The sequence below is a fragment of the Phyllobates terribilis genome, unplaced genomic scaffold, assembly GCF_046119375.1.
Source record: "Phyllobates terribilis strain yellow unplaced genomic scaffold, ASM4611937v1 Scaffold_14__1_contigs__length_39327217, whole genome shotgun sequence".
NCBI lineage: Eukaryota > Metazoa > Chordata > Amphibia > Anura > Dendrobatidae > Phyllobates > Phyllobates terribilis.
In genome coordinates, this window is record NW_027362774.1 from 11,556,929 (window position 1) to 11,573,372 (window position 16,444).

At 46.5% G+C, this 16,444-nt stretch overlaps 1 protein-coding gene across 1 annotated transcript in view; it reads right to left on the bottom strand.

Moving 5' to 3' along the window:
* Positions 1 to 16,444, bottom strand: part of LOC141175746 (neural-cadherin-like) — a 235,890-nt gene that overhangs the window by 12,387 nt on the left and 207,059 nt on the right. The window contains exons 19-22 of the mRNA XM_073659672.1: positions 8,998 to 9,091; positions 5,140 to 5,324; positions 4,172 to 4,401; positions 3,191 to 3,468 (exon numbers count right to left, since the gene is read on the bottom strand). Of these exons, the coding sequence (XP_073515773.1) occupies positions 3,191 to 3,468; positions 4,172 to 4,401; positions 5,140 to 5,324; positions 8,998 to 9,091 (787 nt within the window). The remainder of the gene's footprint in view (positions 1 to 3,190; positions 3,469 to 4,171; positions 4,402 to 5,139; positions 5,325 to 8,997; positions 9,092 to 16,444) is intronic.

The window sequence follows — 16,444 nt, forward strand, 5'->3', positions numbered from 1 at the left end:
CAGAGCTGCACTCACTATTCTGCTGGTGCAGTCACTGTGTACATACATTACATTACTGATCCTGAGTTACATCCTGTATTATACTCCAGAGCTGCACTCACTATTCTGCTGGTGCAATCATTGTGTACATACATTACATTACTGATCCTGAGTTACCTCCTGTATTATACTCCAGAGCTGCACTCACTATTCTGCTGGTGCAGTCACTGTGTACATACATTACATTACTGATCCTGAGTACATCCTGTATTATACTCCAGAGCTGCACTCACTATTCTGCTGGTGCAGTCACCGTGTACATACATTACATTACTGATCCTGAGTTACATCCTGTATTATACTCCAGAGCTGCACTCACTATTCTGCTGGTACAGTCACTGTGTACATACATTACATTACTGATCCTGAGTTACATCCTGTATTATACTCCAGAGCTGCACTCACTATTCTGCTGGTGCAGTCACTGTGTACATACATTACATTACTGATCCTGAGTTACATCCTGCATTATACTCCAGAGCTGCACTCACTATTCTGCTGGTGCAGTCACTGTGTACATACACTACATTACTGATCCTGAGTTATATCCTGTATTATACTCCAGAGCTGCACTCACTATTCTGCAGGTGCAGTCACTGTGTACATACATTACATTACTGATCCTGAGTTATATCCTGTATTATACTCCAGAGCTGCACTCACTATTCTGCTGGTGCAGTCACTGTGTACATACATTACATTACTGATCCTGAGTTACATCCTGTATTATACTCCAGAGCTGCACTCACTATTCTGCTGGTGCAGTCACTGTGTACATACATTACATTACTGATCCTGAGTTACATCCTATATTATACTCCAGAGCTGCACTCACTATTCTGCTGGTGCAGTCACTGTGTACATACATTACATTACTGATCCTGAGTTACCTCCTGTATTATACTCCAGAGCTGCACTCACTATTCTGCTGGTGCAGTCACTGTGTACATACATTACATTACTGATCCTGAGTTACATCCTGTATGATACCCCAGAGCTGCACTCACTATTCTGCAGATGCAGTCACTGTGTACATACATTACTGATCCTGAGTTACATCCTGTATTATACTCCAGAGCTGCACTCACTATTCTGCTGGTGCAGTCACTGTGTACATACATTACATTACTGATCCTGAGTTACCTCCTGTATTATACTCCAGAGCTGCACTCACTATTCTGCTGGTGCAGTCACTGTGTACATACATTACATTACTGATCCTGAGTTACATCCTGTATTATACCCCAGAGCTGCACTCACTATTCTGCTGGTGCAGTCACTGTGTACATACATTACATTACTGATCCTGAGTTACATCCTGTATTATACTCCAGAGCTGCACTCACTATTCTGCTGGTGCAGTCACTGTGTACATACATTACATTACTGATCCTGAGTTACATCCTATATTATACTCCAGAGCTGCACTCACTATTCTGCTGGTGCAGTCACTGTGTACATACATTACATTGCTGATCCTGAGTTACATCCTGTATTATACTCCAGAGCTGCACTCACTATTCTGCTGGTGCAGTCACTGTGCACATACATTACATTGCTGATCCTGAGTTACATCCTGTATTATACCCCAGAGCTGCACTCACTATTCTGCTGGTGCAGTCACTGTGTACATACATTACATTACTGATCCTGAGTTATCTCCTGTATTATACTCCAGAGCTGCACTCACTATTCTGCTGGTGCAGTCACTATGTACATACATTACATTACTGATCCTGAGTTACATCCTGTATTATACTCCAGAGCTGCACTCACTATTCTGCTGGTGCAGTCACTGTGTACATACATTACATTACTGATCCTGAGTTATCTCCTGTATTATACTCCAGAGCTGCACTCACTATTCTGCTGGTGCAGTCACTGTGTACATACATTACATTACTGATCCTGAGTTACATCCTGTATTATACCCCAGAGCTGCACTCACTATTCTGCTGGTGCAGTCACTGTGTACATACATTACATTACTGATCCTGAGTTACATCCTGTATTATACTCCAGAGCTGCACTCACTATTCTGCTGGTGCAGTCACTGTGTACATACATTACATTACTGATCCTGAGTTACATCCTGTATTATACTCCAGAGCTGCGCTCACTATTCTGCTGGTGCAGTCACTGTGTACATACATTACATTACTGATCCTGAGTTATATCCTGTATTATACTCCAGAGCTGCACTCACTATTCTGCTGGTGCAGTCACTGTGTACATACATTACATTACTGATCCTGAGTTACATCCTGTATTATACTCCAGAGCTGCACTCACTATTCTGCTGGTGGAGTCACTGTGTACATACATTACATTACTGATCCTGAGTTACATCCTGTATTATACTCCAAAGCTGCACTCACTATTCTGCTGGTGCAGTCACTGTGTACATACATTACATTACTGATCCTGAGTTACATCCTGTATTATACTCCAGAGCTGCACTCACTATTCTGCTGGTGCAGTCACTGTGTACATACATTACATTACTGATCCTGAGTTACATCCTGTATTATACTCCAGAGCTGCACTCACTATTCTGCTGGTGGAGTCACTGTGTACATACATTACATTACTGATCCTGAGTTACATCCTGTATTATACTCCAGAGCTGCACTCACTATTCTGCTGGTGCAGTCACTGTGTACATACATTACATTACTGATCCTGGGTTACATCCTGTATTATACCCCAGAGCTGTACTCACTATTCTGCTGGTGCAGTCACTGTGTACATACATTACATTACTGATCCTGAGTTACATCCTGTATTATACTCCAGAGCTGCACTCACTATTCTGCTGGTGCAGTCACTGTGTACATACATTACATTACTGATCCTGAGTTACATCCTGTATTATACTCCAGAGCTGCACTCACTATTCTGCTGGTGCAGTCACTGTGTACATACATTACATTACTGATCCGGAGTTATAGCTCTGGGACTGTGTTAATGGTTTAAGTGGATTTTAGGTGGAGTCAGCCACGCTCCTGCCTGAAGTGGCTGATAACAGGGAACAATAGATGACAACGTTTTGAACAGCATTTAGAGAACCCGACAGGCAGAAGAAGAATTAATGCTGGTAAGGAAGCGCAGCTCTGGGGATCATAGTGCAGTCCTTCCTCATTCTCCTCACCTGTATCCCGTCGCTGTGTCCATACACGTCCCACCATTTAGACAGGGGTTTTGGGGTAAAGAAGAGCAGGAACGTCGGGAGCCGCCCGGGGTCGGACACCTACAGGCCGCGCTGACGTTATGGATGACTGACACAAAGGAGACGCTGCCCCCATCTACCAGGACCGGCCAGTCCGGGGTGGCCCGGTGGCAGGAGCGGCCGGCGCCTCTCAGGCAGACGGCTCTCAGGCAGAACTCGGCCTCTCCCGGGAATATTTCCGTCTTCACAGCCGCCTGGATCTGACGGAGAAGAAGGAGGAGAGCGGCCATTAGAGTGAGGAGATGGATACATGGTGTTGCGGTGTACTGTGTAGGGTCACATCCATTATTCATGTGACAGCAGAACTTTTCGGGGTCCTGGCTGAGTGCACACATCTCAGGGTCTTATGTCACATGTAAACTTCACGTCCAGGTACCGAGGAGCCATCACCCACCATTAACCCCCCCATCACTACATATAGCCTGGGGGGAGGGAGACGGAGGCTTTTCATGGTCCCGACACTTCTGATATATTCCAGGACAGACATCATCATTTTTTAAACAGCATTAAGTGCATAAACACGAAGCTGAAGAACCTTTTAGGACGGGTTTACTAATCAGAAACACCAATGATATGGCGGCTTAGATCACAGCGCAACGAAAAAAACGATACCAGTCTTTTCAAAATCCGATGTGCCAGAGCTGAGAAATCCAGCTTTAAAGACACATGCAAATTAGATGCATTGTGGGCGTGTCAGAGGCTAGTGACACGCCTCCAATGCCCTTTCAGGCTAATTTGCATGTGGATTCAAAGCTCGATTTCTCAGCTCCTGCACATCGGATTACTACAAGACACGTATCATTTTTTTCGTGGCAGCAGGATCTATACAGCCAAAGCAATTGTTAGCAAAACCGCCCGTTCCCTTTAAGGTTTCTTTTTTTTTTGGATCCGGAGTCAGCTCACCTCGTCTTTATGTGTGATGATAATATCCTGCAGCTTCTCGGCTTTGTAATAAGACGAGGAAGAGCCCAGAACGGACAGCCGTACTTCTGTCACTCGCTCGTTACCCCTTAAGCTGAAGATTTGAATGTTATCCAGTCGGGCAGGGATCACATCGGCCAGGACCCTCCGGAGCTGGTCCTCTTTGCTTACTCCTAGATCATCCTTTACTATGAACTCTTCTGCGGTCACGTCTTTAAAGAAAAACGCAAAGTTTCCCATTTAGTAATTGGCGCAATATTTAACGGATCAGTCGTGTTAATCGCTATCCTATCCGTATAGGTATCAACTAATATGGCTGCCACTGTAGCTCCCCCATCTTTCCCATCCTCCGGAATGGCACAGCTGCGTAGTTATGCAAAGACATGGAATCAGCAGGTTAATAATCTGCTTAAAACGGCTTGTCCACCTTTGTGGAAAAATGTTGTTTCTTACTTAAATGGATGTATTTTTGGCTAAAAAAATCATATTTGTAATTGGGTTTCATTAAGAATTTTGCACCGTTTGCATTTTACTAGCTGCAGAATGAGAAAACTGAGAATCGGTCAGTGAGCTCATTCTAAATGGGAGAGTTTCTAACTCTTATCTGTCCTTTTCTGGGCTACTCTCAGCTGATCTATGACCACAGACTACTACGGAGTTGAATTTGTCAGGAAACAAAAGAGCCCGGAAAGGCCAAATTGTGCAAAATTTTTAATGAAACCGAATTGCAAAAATTATTTTAAGAAAAAAAAATAAATAAATGTCCCCAGACCCTTTTAAGTAGGCGGATTTGCCTCTCCGGGTGACTGACAACCTTTTCGGAAGCCGCAACACCGGTTCTAATGGTTGTCACACAACTTTCCCGGAAGCAGGGAGAAGGAATAAAATATGTAACAACCTGACAGATAGGGGGCGACACATTATACAAAAAGAATTCATTCTAAACGTACTTGTTAATATCAGAGATGCGGAGTTGTAGATGGCGTCACTCGATATCTCCTTCACGTGAATCCTCAGGGTGGACACGACGTCTGGCCAGACGTTATCAGACACCCTCACCTTCACATCGTAGGTTCCTTGGTCACACTTTCCCACAAGTTGTATGGTTCCTGTATTATTGTCTAAGTGAAAGTGCCTAAGAAACAGGCATCAGTAGGAAAAGGGTTAGCGGGCATCGATCATTTTTATAAATTTGGCCTGAAATGCTGAGAAACAACAACAAAAAAACTTGCTGGGAAGAATTGGTCTACTTCCCCCTCTGGCAGCTGGAAATATAGTCTCATTATTTTCTTTACAGGAGGAGTTTTCTCAGCTATGCTGCTCCTGTCCTGACAATCAGATAGGGCAGAAAGATATTTCTATTGGCTGCCCGGCAATGTACAGAGGATCCCTATGCACCTGGCAGTGGGGGAACAACTGAGCATGTGTGTCCTCCAGCACTCAGCTCACGTGTACACTGTGAACACCAGGTGGCACCATATTATGTAAGTAGATGACAGAATATCAGAACTCTGTGTTGTGCTGTTCCTCTGTTATTCCTCTTGGAAACACTGGATATGATGATATGTTGACAATTCTTACTGTCAGTAGCACCGATCGGACGGCATCAGATTATATAGGGACAGACACGACTGATAGAACATTTCCAGGTGGGAGAATGGAGGAACAGCACAGGGTGCAGAGTTTCAATTATTTAATGTAAATATTTACTGAAAAAAAAGATACAATGTAGCACTGAAGTGAATGGCAACATGTGCAATAAATCGTCTTATAATCTACAGAAAAAAAAACAAAACTTGATCCTTCCATCCGGTCTCCTCCTTTTCTTTACACTCTATCACTCCCTGTTGTCAGCCATTTCAGGACAGGAAAAAAGTCCTGATCTATTTTCTCCCTGTTATCAGCCATTTGAGTCTATTCAGAGGCGACCAGTAGCATTCTTCCATGGCTTGAGTGACAGGATGTTTAGAATCCCCCACGATCCTTCCTTTAGGTCACTGTACATCAACAGGTAGATATGGCAGAAGAAAGGCGTATAGTGCGGTTTTTACTGGATCGATTTGAATTTGTTCAAATCTTATTGAGTCTTGTTTTAAGTTAATTCCAATGTTTTTATTTTATTTTTTTCCCTTTTCCCAATGAGGAATAATGTAAAAATGATGATTATGACGGCATCTCGCGTCCTGGCGATACATGCGGGATGCTATCTACACGTGTTGTCTTCTGCACTTGCTCCTCTGACAGAAAGGCGTATAGTGCCGATTTTACTGGATCGATTTGAATTTGTTCAAACCTTATTGAGTCTTGTTTTAAGTTAATTCCAATGTTTTTATTTTATTTTTTTTTTCCCCTTTTCACAATGAGAAATAATGTAAAAATTATGATTATGACGGCATCTCGCGTCCTGGCGATACATGCGGGATGCTATCTACACGTGTTGTCTCCAGCCCTTATATTGGATTATAACATAATAAGACTAGTTAACATGTTTTTGAACCTATGTATATCGATTTGCTTTTATACCAAATGCAACAAATTGGTACCTTGGCACCAGTTTTTTGGGTTTTTTTTCTCTTGATTGCCTGTATATAAGGGATCTGTATATCAGCTACTCACTGAGGAAGCGGACAGCACGTCTGTCAAACGCGTATGAATGTAGTTTATTAATAAAAAATATTTCCATTAACCCCTTTTGATCACCGGATCATCTTTTTCATACGGAGGAGCGCGGATATCTATACACCATTCTTCTGCCATATCCACCTGTTGATGTACCTTGGAACCCTACAACCCCTGGCAAAAATTATGGAATCACCGGGCTCGGAGGATGTTCATTCAGTTGTTTAATGTTGTTGAAAAAAAGCAGATCACAGAAATGGCACAAAACTAAAGTCATTTCAAGTGGCAACTTTAGGGCTGTTAAGAAACACTAAAAGAAGTCAAGATTAACAATGTGGTACTCAGTAAGGGTAATTGTTTTCAGACCAAGCCGAGGGAAAAAATTATGGAATCACTAAATTCTGAGGAAAAAATTATGGAATCATGAAAAACAAACACAAAAAAGAACACTCCAATACATCACTAGTATTTTGTTGCACCACCTCTGGCTTTAGTAACAGCTTGCAGTCTCTGAGGCATGGACTTAATGAGTGACAAACAGTACTCTTCATCAATCTGGCTCCAACTTTCTCTGATTGCTGTTGCCAGATCAGCTTTGCAGGTTGGAGCCTTGTCATGGACCATTTTCTTCAGCTTTCACCAAAGATTTTCAATTGGATTGAGATCCGGACTATTTGCAGGCCATGACATTGACCTTATGTGTCTTCTTTCAAGGAATGTTTTCACAGTTTTTACTCTATGGCAGGATGCATTATCATCTTGAAAAATGATGTCATCATCCCCAAACATCCTTTCAATTGATGGGATAAGAAAACTGTCCAAAATATCAATGTAAACTTGGGCATTTATTGAAGATGTAATGACAGCCATCTTGCCAGTGCCTTTACCTGACATGCAGCCCATATCATCAATGACTGTGGAAATTTGTAAGTTCTCTTCATGCAGTCATCTTTATAAATCTCATTGGAACGGCACCAAACAAAAGTTCCAGCATCATCACCTTGCCCAATGCACATTCATGATTCATCACTAAATATGACTTTCATCCAGTCATCCACAGTCCACGATTGCTTTTCCTTAGCCCATTGTAACCTTGTTTTTTTCTGTTTAGGTGTTAATGATGGCTTATGTTTAGCTTTTCTGTATGCAAATCCCATTTCCTTTAGGCAGTTTCTTACAGTTCGGTCACAGACATTGACTCCAGTTTCCTCCCATTCGTTCATTTGTTTTGTTGTGCATTTCCTGTTTTGGAGACATATTGCTATAAGGTTCCGGTCTTGAGGCTTTGATGTCTTCCTTGGTCTACCAGTATGTTTGCCTTTAACAACCATCCCATGTTGTTTGTATTTGGTCCAGATTTTAGACACAGCTGACTGTGAACAACCAACATCTTTTGCAACATTGCGTGATAATTTACCTTCTTTTAAGAGTTTGATAATCCTCTCCTTTGTTTCAATTGACATCTCTCGTGTTGGAGCCATGATTCATGTCAGTCCACTAGGTGCAACAGCTCTCCAAGGTGTGATCACTCCTTTTTAGATGCAGACTAACGAGCAGATCTAATTTGATGCAGGTGTTAGTTTTGGAAATGAAAATTTACAGGGTGATTCCATAATTTTTTCCTCAGAATTGAGTGATTCCATAATTTTTTCCCTCTGCTTGGTCTGAAAAAAATTACCCTTACTGAGTTCCACATTTTTAATCTTGATTTCTTTTAGTGTTTCTTAAAGCCCTAAAGTTGCCATTTGAAGTGACTTTAGTTTTGTGCCATGTCTGTGATCTGCTTTTTTTCAACAACATTAAACAACTGAATGAACATCCTCCGAGCCCGGTGATTCCATAATTTTTGCCAGGGATTGTACTTTGGGCTGGTGTTGTCTGCAGCTCTCTACACAAGCGCTTACACGTGTTGTGCATTAACACAACTCTGCGAGGTGAGCAACTTATCTGCATATATTATTATTTGTCATTTGGTAACGGCACCATCTGCGCCCCTTTCTCTATTTCTTTTTCCTTTATGTCACTGTGTTATAACGCCGCTCGGCTTTTATAAGCCGCCACATTAGGTTTAATGGCCATCGTTGAGCTCGTGCACACGTAGCCGGTGACAGCGATGTTCCAGACATCTGTCCTGATGAAATACGCCCCCCGCTCTTGGGTTAGTCTGTGATTTGCAGTGCGGAGCTTACGCTGGCATCTCTGAGATGGTGCTGAATGTTTTATTATCCCAGTCATCTTCATCTGGAGCGTAGACCTTCCCGACGTCAACCGCTGACCGAGTTGCTGTTCAGAGGGGACGAGACAAGAATAATGTGGTCAATCATCTCCGTAATCGGACAGGTCCGGAGAGACGGGAGGCTGCGCTCCAAGCGAGATACAGTGGACACAATGCAGACGTACAGAACAAATGCATGCACAAAATATAAGAGAAAACCAATATTCTGCATCCACAGCACGGGCCGTGCAGTGCTGCTCAATACCACCAGCACAGGTCACTGACCCTTTAACCCAAAGCGTCTGAAACACTCTGTGCTGCTGGGCACCCCTGATCCTTTCATGATGTAATGGTCAGTCTGTGACCTTCTTAGTACTTTCATTCCCCTCCTCATATTACGCCACTTCCCAGGGCATAACTAGGAAAGTAAGGGCCCCATTGTGGAGCACATCTTATTTTGGGGGCTTCATACTGTGTGGGGGGACAGTGAGGAGCTTCATACTGTGTGGGGGGACAGTGAGGAGCATCATACTGTGTGGGGGGGCAGTGAAGAACATCATACAGTGTGGGGGACAGTAAGAAGCTTCATACTGTGTGGGGGGCAGTAAGGAGCTTCATACTGTGTGGGGGGACAGTGAGGAGAATCATACTGTGTGGGGGGCAGTGAGGAGCATCATACTGTGTGGGGGGACAGTGAGGAGAATCATACTGTGTGGGGGGCAGTGAGGAGCATTATACTGTGTGGGGGGACAGTAAGGAGCTTCATACTGTGTGGGGGGACAGTGAGGAGCATCATACTGTGTGGGGGCAGTGAGGAGCATCATACTGTGTGGGGGGACAGAAAGGAGCTTCATAATGTGTGGGGGGACAGAAAGGAGCTTCATACTGTGTGGGGGGACAGAAAGGAGCTTCATACTGTGTGGGGGGACAGTGAGGAGCATCATACTGTGTGGGGGGCAGTGAGGAGCATCATACTGTGTGGGGGACAGTAAGGAGCTTCATACTGTGTGGAGGGACAGTGAGGAGCATCATACTGTGTGGAGGGACAGTGAGGAGCATCATACTGTGTGGGGGGGGCAGTGAGGAGCATCATACTGTGTGGGGGGGCATGCTGTGGGGCATAAATGTGTGGGGGGAAGAAACTTTTGAATGGGTTCCCCCCACACGCCTTCATCCCTGCCCCTTATATACTATTTATTTGGCATTTTTGTACTATTGTGCTGGTTTATAACAAATCCTGCTCCCGATTTTGCATCGCAGTAAAGGGTGAACGTGGCGTGATTTATTCTATTAATTCCTATCAATGTGGACGTGGTTTTACTTCTGGCCGGTGCTGCCATGAAGGATCCGTGTCCGGACGAGGACTGTGCAGATTCGTAGTGATCTAATGCACATCAGCTCGTACATTTTACATGTCATTAACCTACTTAAAAATGATTCAATTAGTGCAATTGAATAAAACTCACGGACGTCATCTACAGACGGAGGAAGCGGAGAAATTCAGAGCCAACAATGCTCCTTACCAGCGCTCTGCATGGTGCATGGTTCTAGGAGTGAAGGTTTATAGGGGTGGTTTAAGGAATGAGTCCTGGATCCAGATTCCTGGATTTGGGAAGTTTGGTCCCAGGAGGTCGGGGATATGTCCCCATTTCAGCTGTCGGCTCCCTAAGCCACCATGAAGCCTGGGCACCTGCATCACAGCTTAGCAGCAGCGATGACTTCACAATATGAAGTGTGGAGGATGGGGAGCATACTATGGGCGAATGCACTGTGGGGTACCAATGAGTGGAGGCACTGGCGGACACAGACAGAAGAGGCCTCCGTGCCAGAATAATATATGGGCCCTTTGCAGTCCAATTGCTCATAATAATAACATAGTAACATAGTCTTCCTTCAACCTTAAAAACTAAGTCCATCTAGTTCAACCCATTTACTAACATGTTGATCCAGAGGAAGGCAAAAAAAAAACATGTGGCAAACACTAAGCTCCACATTGGGGGAAAAAAATCCTTCCTGACTCCATACGACAATCAGACTAGTTCCCTGGATCAACGCCCTATCAAGGAATCTAGTATTTATAACCTGTAATATTATACTTTTCAAGAAAGGCATCCAGGTCCTTCTTAAATTTTAACAGTGAATCACTCATTACAACATCATGCGGCAGAGAGTTCCATAGTCTCACTGCTCTTACAGTAAAGAATCCGCGTCTGTGATTATGATTAAACCTTCTTTCCTCCAGACGTAGAAGATGCCCCCTTGTCCCCGTCTCAGGCCTCAGAGTAAAAAGATCAGTAGAAAGGTCTTTGTACTTGTGGCACCCTGCTGTTCACAGGTACCACAGGACCCAAAAGGGTGCATGGATGGACTTCTCCACAAGAGGCCCTCGTTACAAACAAACACCTCCACCCTTCCACCTCAAACCACCAGAGGGAGCCCTGTTAGGGATATATATATGGAGGGTGGAGTTAGGCAGTGAGTCTTTTCAGTCAGAGAGTGTGCTGCCACTGAGAGCAGTGAAGACGCAGCATGTCTTCTGCTGTATTGAGGGCCCCAAGTGTGGCCGGAGGCAAGCAGGAGAGAGGAGTTGAGGGGGCAGAGGAGCATCATAGGCTCACCCCAAGACACGAACCGGACACCAGGTCCTTTATACCCAGTAGGGATCACCGGCATACCAGGAGGACTACAAGTCCCTGGTCGACCTGAAGCTAAACCCTTGACAGGACTAGGATTAATGAAGGCCCCGGCGTCCAGGGATAGTGGTTGCCAGAGAAAGGTCCTACTACCAAGCGACAGGTGAAGGAACAGCATGACACAGAAGCTAGGCCCAGTTGCAGGCTGGCCAGGAGCATACAGAGAGGCAGACACGGACCAGGAGGCCTTATAGAACCTCACTGGGGAGAAGTCCTGAAGTGCACCCTTCCTACCAAGTACCCTGGACCGTACCAGACATCCTCACCAGTAAAGGTACTGAAGTGAATCCCCTGTCTCTGTCAGTTACTCCTGCTGCGCCATCTCTCCTGCACTGCAAGCCCCAGCATCACCACCATCTGCACTTACACTGCCCCGGGGCCCCGCCTCGCCTGTGGGGAGCAGAAACATACCAGCTGCCATCCCATCACCCCCAAAGGTCTACAGCAGCGCCGGTAACCATTACCGGAAACCACAGGTAGCGTCACGAGACAAACTGTACACTAAAACCCCTTTTTAAAGAGAGACCCAGAGTACGGGCCCGGGAGCCGACTGCCGTGACCTCCTAAACAAGGTAAAAGGCCCGGGTACCGAGTCCCCTATATTCCCCCTGGGTGACACAGCTCTCTTCCCTGGCGTCACGAACAGGATTTTGTGCCCGTTGCCACCGGGTACTGTGTGCCGTATTTGAACTGTGTTTTAACTGTCGTGAACATCGCCGCCAATACCGCGCCGCCGCACGGGAAGAAGAGAGGCGCAACCGCGGGAACCAGAGAGGCGTGACTGCTGGAAGCACGCGAAGCTGAAGCTCCGCCTCGCACTCTGGCACAGCACCAGGAAGCGTCAGGTCCTGGAAGGAGACCGTCGTCTGCGGAGCTGCGGCCTACCTGATTAAAGTAAAGGAGGTAGGCTACGGTTCACTAGGGGGGCGCAACCATGGCCGACGACCAGCAAAACGCCGGAGCACCGGTTAACGCTCCTGATGCTCAACTCACGCCCGGCGCTCCTCAGGCTGGAGCGGCCACCCCACCAGCAGGGGTCGTGACTCCGTTAATACCCATGGCCCTGCCGTATATCCCTGGAGCAAAATGGCTTTCCCAGTATGACGGCAAACCAGACACCCTGTCTGGATTCAAAAGGAAAATATGCGGTGTACTGGACATGTACTCAATGACTGATAAACAGAGAGCCGCTGTTGTGCTGGGACAATTGGCTGGTGCCGCCGAGCGGGAAGTTGAGACCTGGCCAGCCGCAGACCAGGAATCAGTATCAATTATCTTTAAGAGACTGCAAACTGTGTTTGAAAACCCCACTGAGACAGATCTCCGGATGAGGTTCTTCCACTGTACCCAGAAACCTGAGGACAGTATCTGGGACTACGCCTGGCACTTACAGGAAGCCCTGCGGGCACTGAAACATGTTAGTCCAGCCAGCATACATGGTGAGGGCAAAATGCTGACAGAACAGTTCATCCGGGGGTTGAGGTCTCAGGAGAAGAGCAGAACCGTACCGTGGTGGTGGGCCTTAGATCATCCAAATGCCACCTTTGACGCCCTGAAGGACATGGCTATTAAGGGTCTGCAGCCCCTGGAACCATCAGATACTGCTATCCAGCGTTATCAGGGTGGGGCCACCCCAGTGCCCGCAGCACCCATTGCTACTTCATTAACGGCTGAAACAAAAATGCAAACAGTGCCCCCTAACGAGCTGGACAGCCTGCGCTCTGAAGTGCGTCAGCTAAGTAAAACCCTGGCCACTGTCCTGAGCACCCTGCAGCTACAGACGGAGCCCGAGCCGGAAGGAAGGATCCTACTCGCTGACTGTCCTGAAGATGTCCCCTGGATGAGGAGAAGAAGGAGGACAATGCCACCTCGTGGGAGGACCAACGACCAACGTCGCCCTCCAGGAGACTTCATCTGCTACCGTTGCCACAAGGCCGGCCACACCACGCGGAACTGTCCTTTAAACAGGCAAACCCTGGGGCCAAGGGCCGACACCCAGGAGTAGACCAACCAGGCCCATCCAGCTGGTACCACCGGTTTGTAGGAGGAAGACCTTTCCTGTCCATCGTGCTGGACGGAATAGCAACACCTGCACTACTGGACACCGGGTCACAGGTAACTATCACACCTGATGTCCTCTACAAAAAGTACTGGTCCATAGATGAACTCCACCCGCCAGCCCCAAATCTCTTTGTGTATGCATCCAATGGCCTTCCTCTTAACCTAGTAGGGGTTAAAGACGTGACAGTGAAGGTGGGGAGAGCGGAATTAAAGGACCAAGGGCTGATTGTAGTGGAGTCTAACCCTGGTGATACAGACTTGTATATGATACTTGGTACAAATATTGTTGGTAGCTGTTTGGGAGAAGTGTTGTTCTTACTCCAACAGATGGCTGACACTGCCAAACCAGGGCAGAGGAAGGTGCTCCAGAAAGAGATTCGAGTCCTCCTGTACCAGCAACAGGTAAAATTAACAGGTGGTGAGATTGGTAATGTGCGGGTGACAGACCCGATACCCATTGTGATTCCCCCAATGAGTGAAATGCTGATTTGGTGTAGGGCAGCAATAGGTCTCAAGGGACAGAACTACCAGGCGGTAGTGGAACCCATTAGCTCCGAGCACAGACCTACACTCTTAACTGCTAGAGGGGTAGTTGATGTACGCAATGGAAGGGTACCTGTACGTCTCCTAAATTGTGGGGAGGAGGAAGTTAAATTGCCACGATACGCCACTGTTGCTAGATTGTATACTGTGAATAATGATGCCATACACACAGTGGAATCCTTGACCCCACCAGATACAGTGGAGGACAATGACTCCGAAGTTCAGCTGGAGGATTGGTGTCAACAGCTCCATGTTGGGACTGACGCCACTCCTGTCCATCAGAAACACGGTGTTTACAGAGTGGTTCAGGAATATGAACAAGTGTTTAGTAAGCACCCACTTGATTTTGGAAGGGTTAAAGGGGTTCAACACCACATACCCACCGGTAACCATCCACCCATTAAGGAGCGTTACAGACCCGTACCACCAGCACATTACCAAAAAGCCAAGGAAATGTTGCATGACATGAAAAAGGCAGGGGTAGTAAGGGATAGATGTAGCCCCTGGGCAGCTCCCCTGGTCCTGGTCAGAAAGAAGGACGGTAGCATGAGGATGTGTGTAGATTATAGACAAATTAATCGCATAACACATAAAGATGCATACCCTTTGCCCCGTATAGAGGAATCCCTGGCTGCACTAAAATCTGCCAATTACTTCTCTACATTGGATCTCACTAGCGGGTACTGGCAAGTCTCTGTTGCTGAGGAAGACCGGGAGAAGACGGGCTTCACCACCCCGATGGGACTGCGAGTTCAACAGTATGCCGTTTGGACGCTGCAATGCAACGGAACGTTCCAGAGGTTGATGGAGTGTTGCTTAGGACACCAGAACTTTGAGACAGTACTGCTGTACCTGGATGACGTTATCGTGTACTCGAGGATGTATGAAGACCATCTGAAGCACCTGGCAGAGGTATTTGAAGCATTGTCCCGGTATGGGATGAAACTAAAGCCTTCTAAGTGCCACCTGCTCAAGCAGAAGGTTCAGTACCTGGGACACGTAGTCAGCTCCGAGGGAGTAACAACGGACCCGGATAAGGCCACTGCCATTCAGAAGTGGCCTGAAAAGAGAAGCATCAAAGAAGTACGGCTATTCCTGGGACTGGTCGGGTACTACAGGAGGTTCATAAAGGACTATACCAAAAAGGTAGCACCTCTACAAGATCTCCTGGTAGGACAGCCCAAGAGAGGTAAAAATCCCCCATTCCAGTGGGGTAAGGAACAGACTGAATCCTTTGCAGAAATGAAGGAAGCCCTAACTGGTGAAGAAATCCTGGCTTACCCTGACTACTGCCAGCCTTTCCGTTTGTATACCGACGCCAGCAACGAGGAACTGGGAGCTGTGTTGTCCCAGAAGCAAAACGGCAGAGAAAAGGTAATTGCCTATGCCAGTAGGAAGCTTCGCCCTACTGAAAGGAACCCGGAGAATTACAGTTCCTTCAAGCTGGAGTTCCTGGCCTTGGTCTGGGCTATCACTTAAAGATTCAAGCATTATCTAGCCTCAACTAAGTTCACAGCCTTTACCGACAATAATCCCTTGACACACCTGGATACAGCCAGGTTGGGAGCCATGGAACAGCGTTGGGTGGCCAGACTGTCAAATTATCAGTTCACAATCAAGTACCGGGCAGGTCACAAGAATACCAATGCTGATGCCTTGTCGAGAATGCCCCACCAGTTGGACACTGAGGAAGAAGTGGATGATCTCGAAGAAATTGAACTACCTGCTTTCCACAGAAATGGAATGGTCCACGAGGAGCACGCCTCCAGAAGACGTAATGGTAGGACGCCAAACCCTCTACCTCATCACAGCTGGAAGGAGACCCAGGACAGTGACCCGGTTGTCAGCCTCATCAAAAGACTGATAACGCAAGAAGGTTCTCACCTGGAGAAGAATGCTCCCCAACAAGCCAAGCACCTGTGGAATGAGAGAAGCCGGCTGTTCTTCTACAGAGAGAAGCTGTGCAGAAGGTATGTTAACCCCAAGACCCATGAAATGGTGTGGCAGATTGTTGTACCTAGGACAGATATCCAGATGGTGTTAGAGGCCTACCACGACCAGGCAGGTCACTTTGGCTGGAAGAAGCTGGAAACCCTGCTGAAGGACCGGTTCTATTGGGTTGGA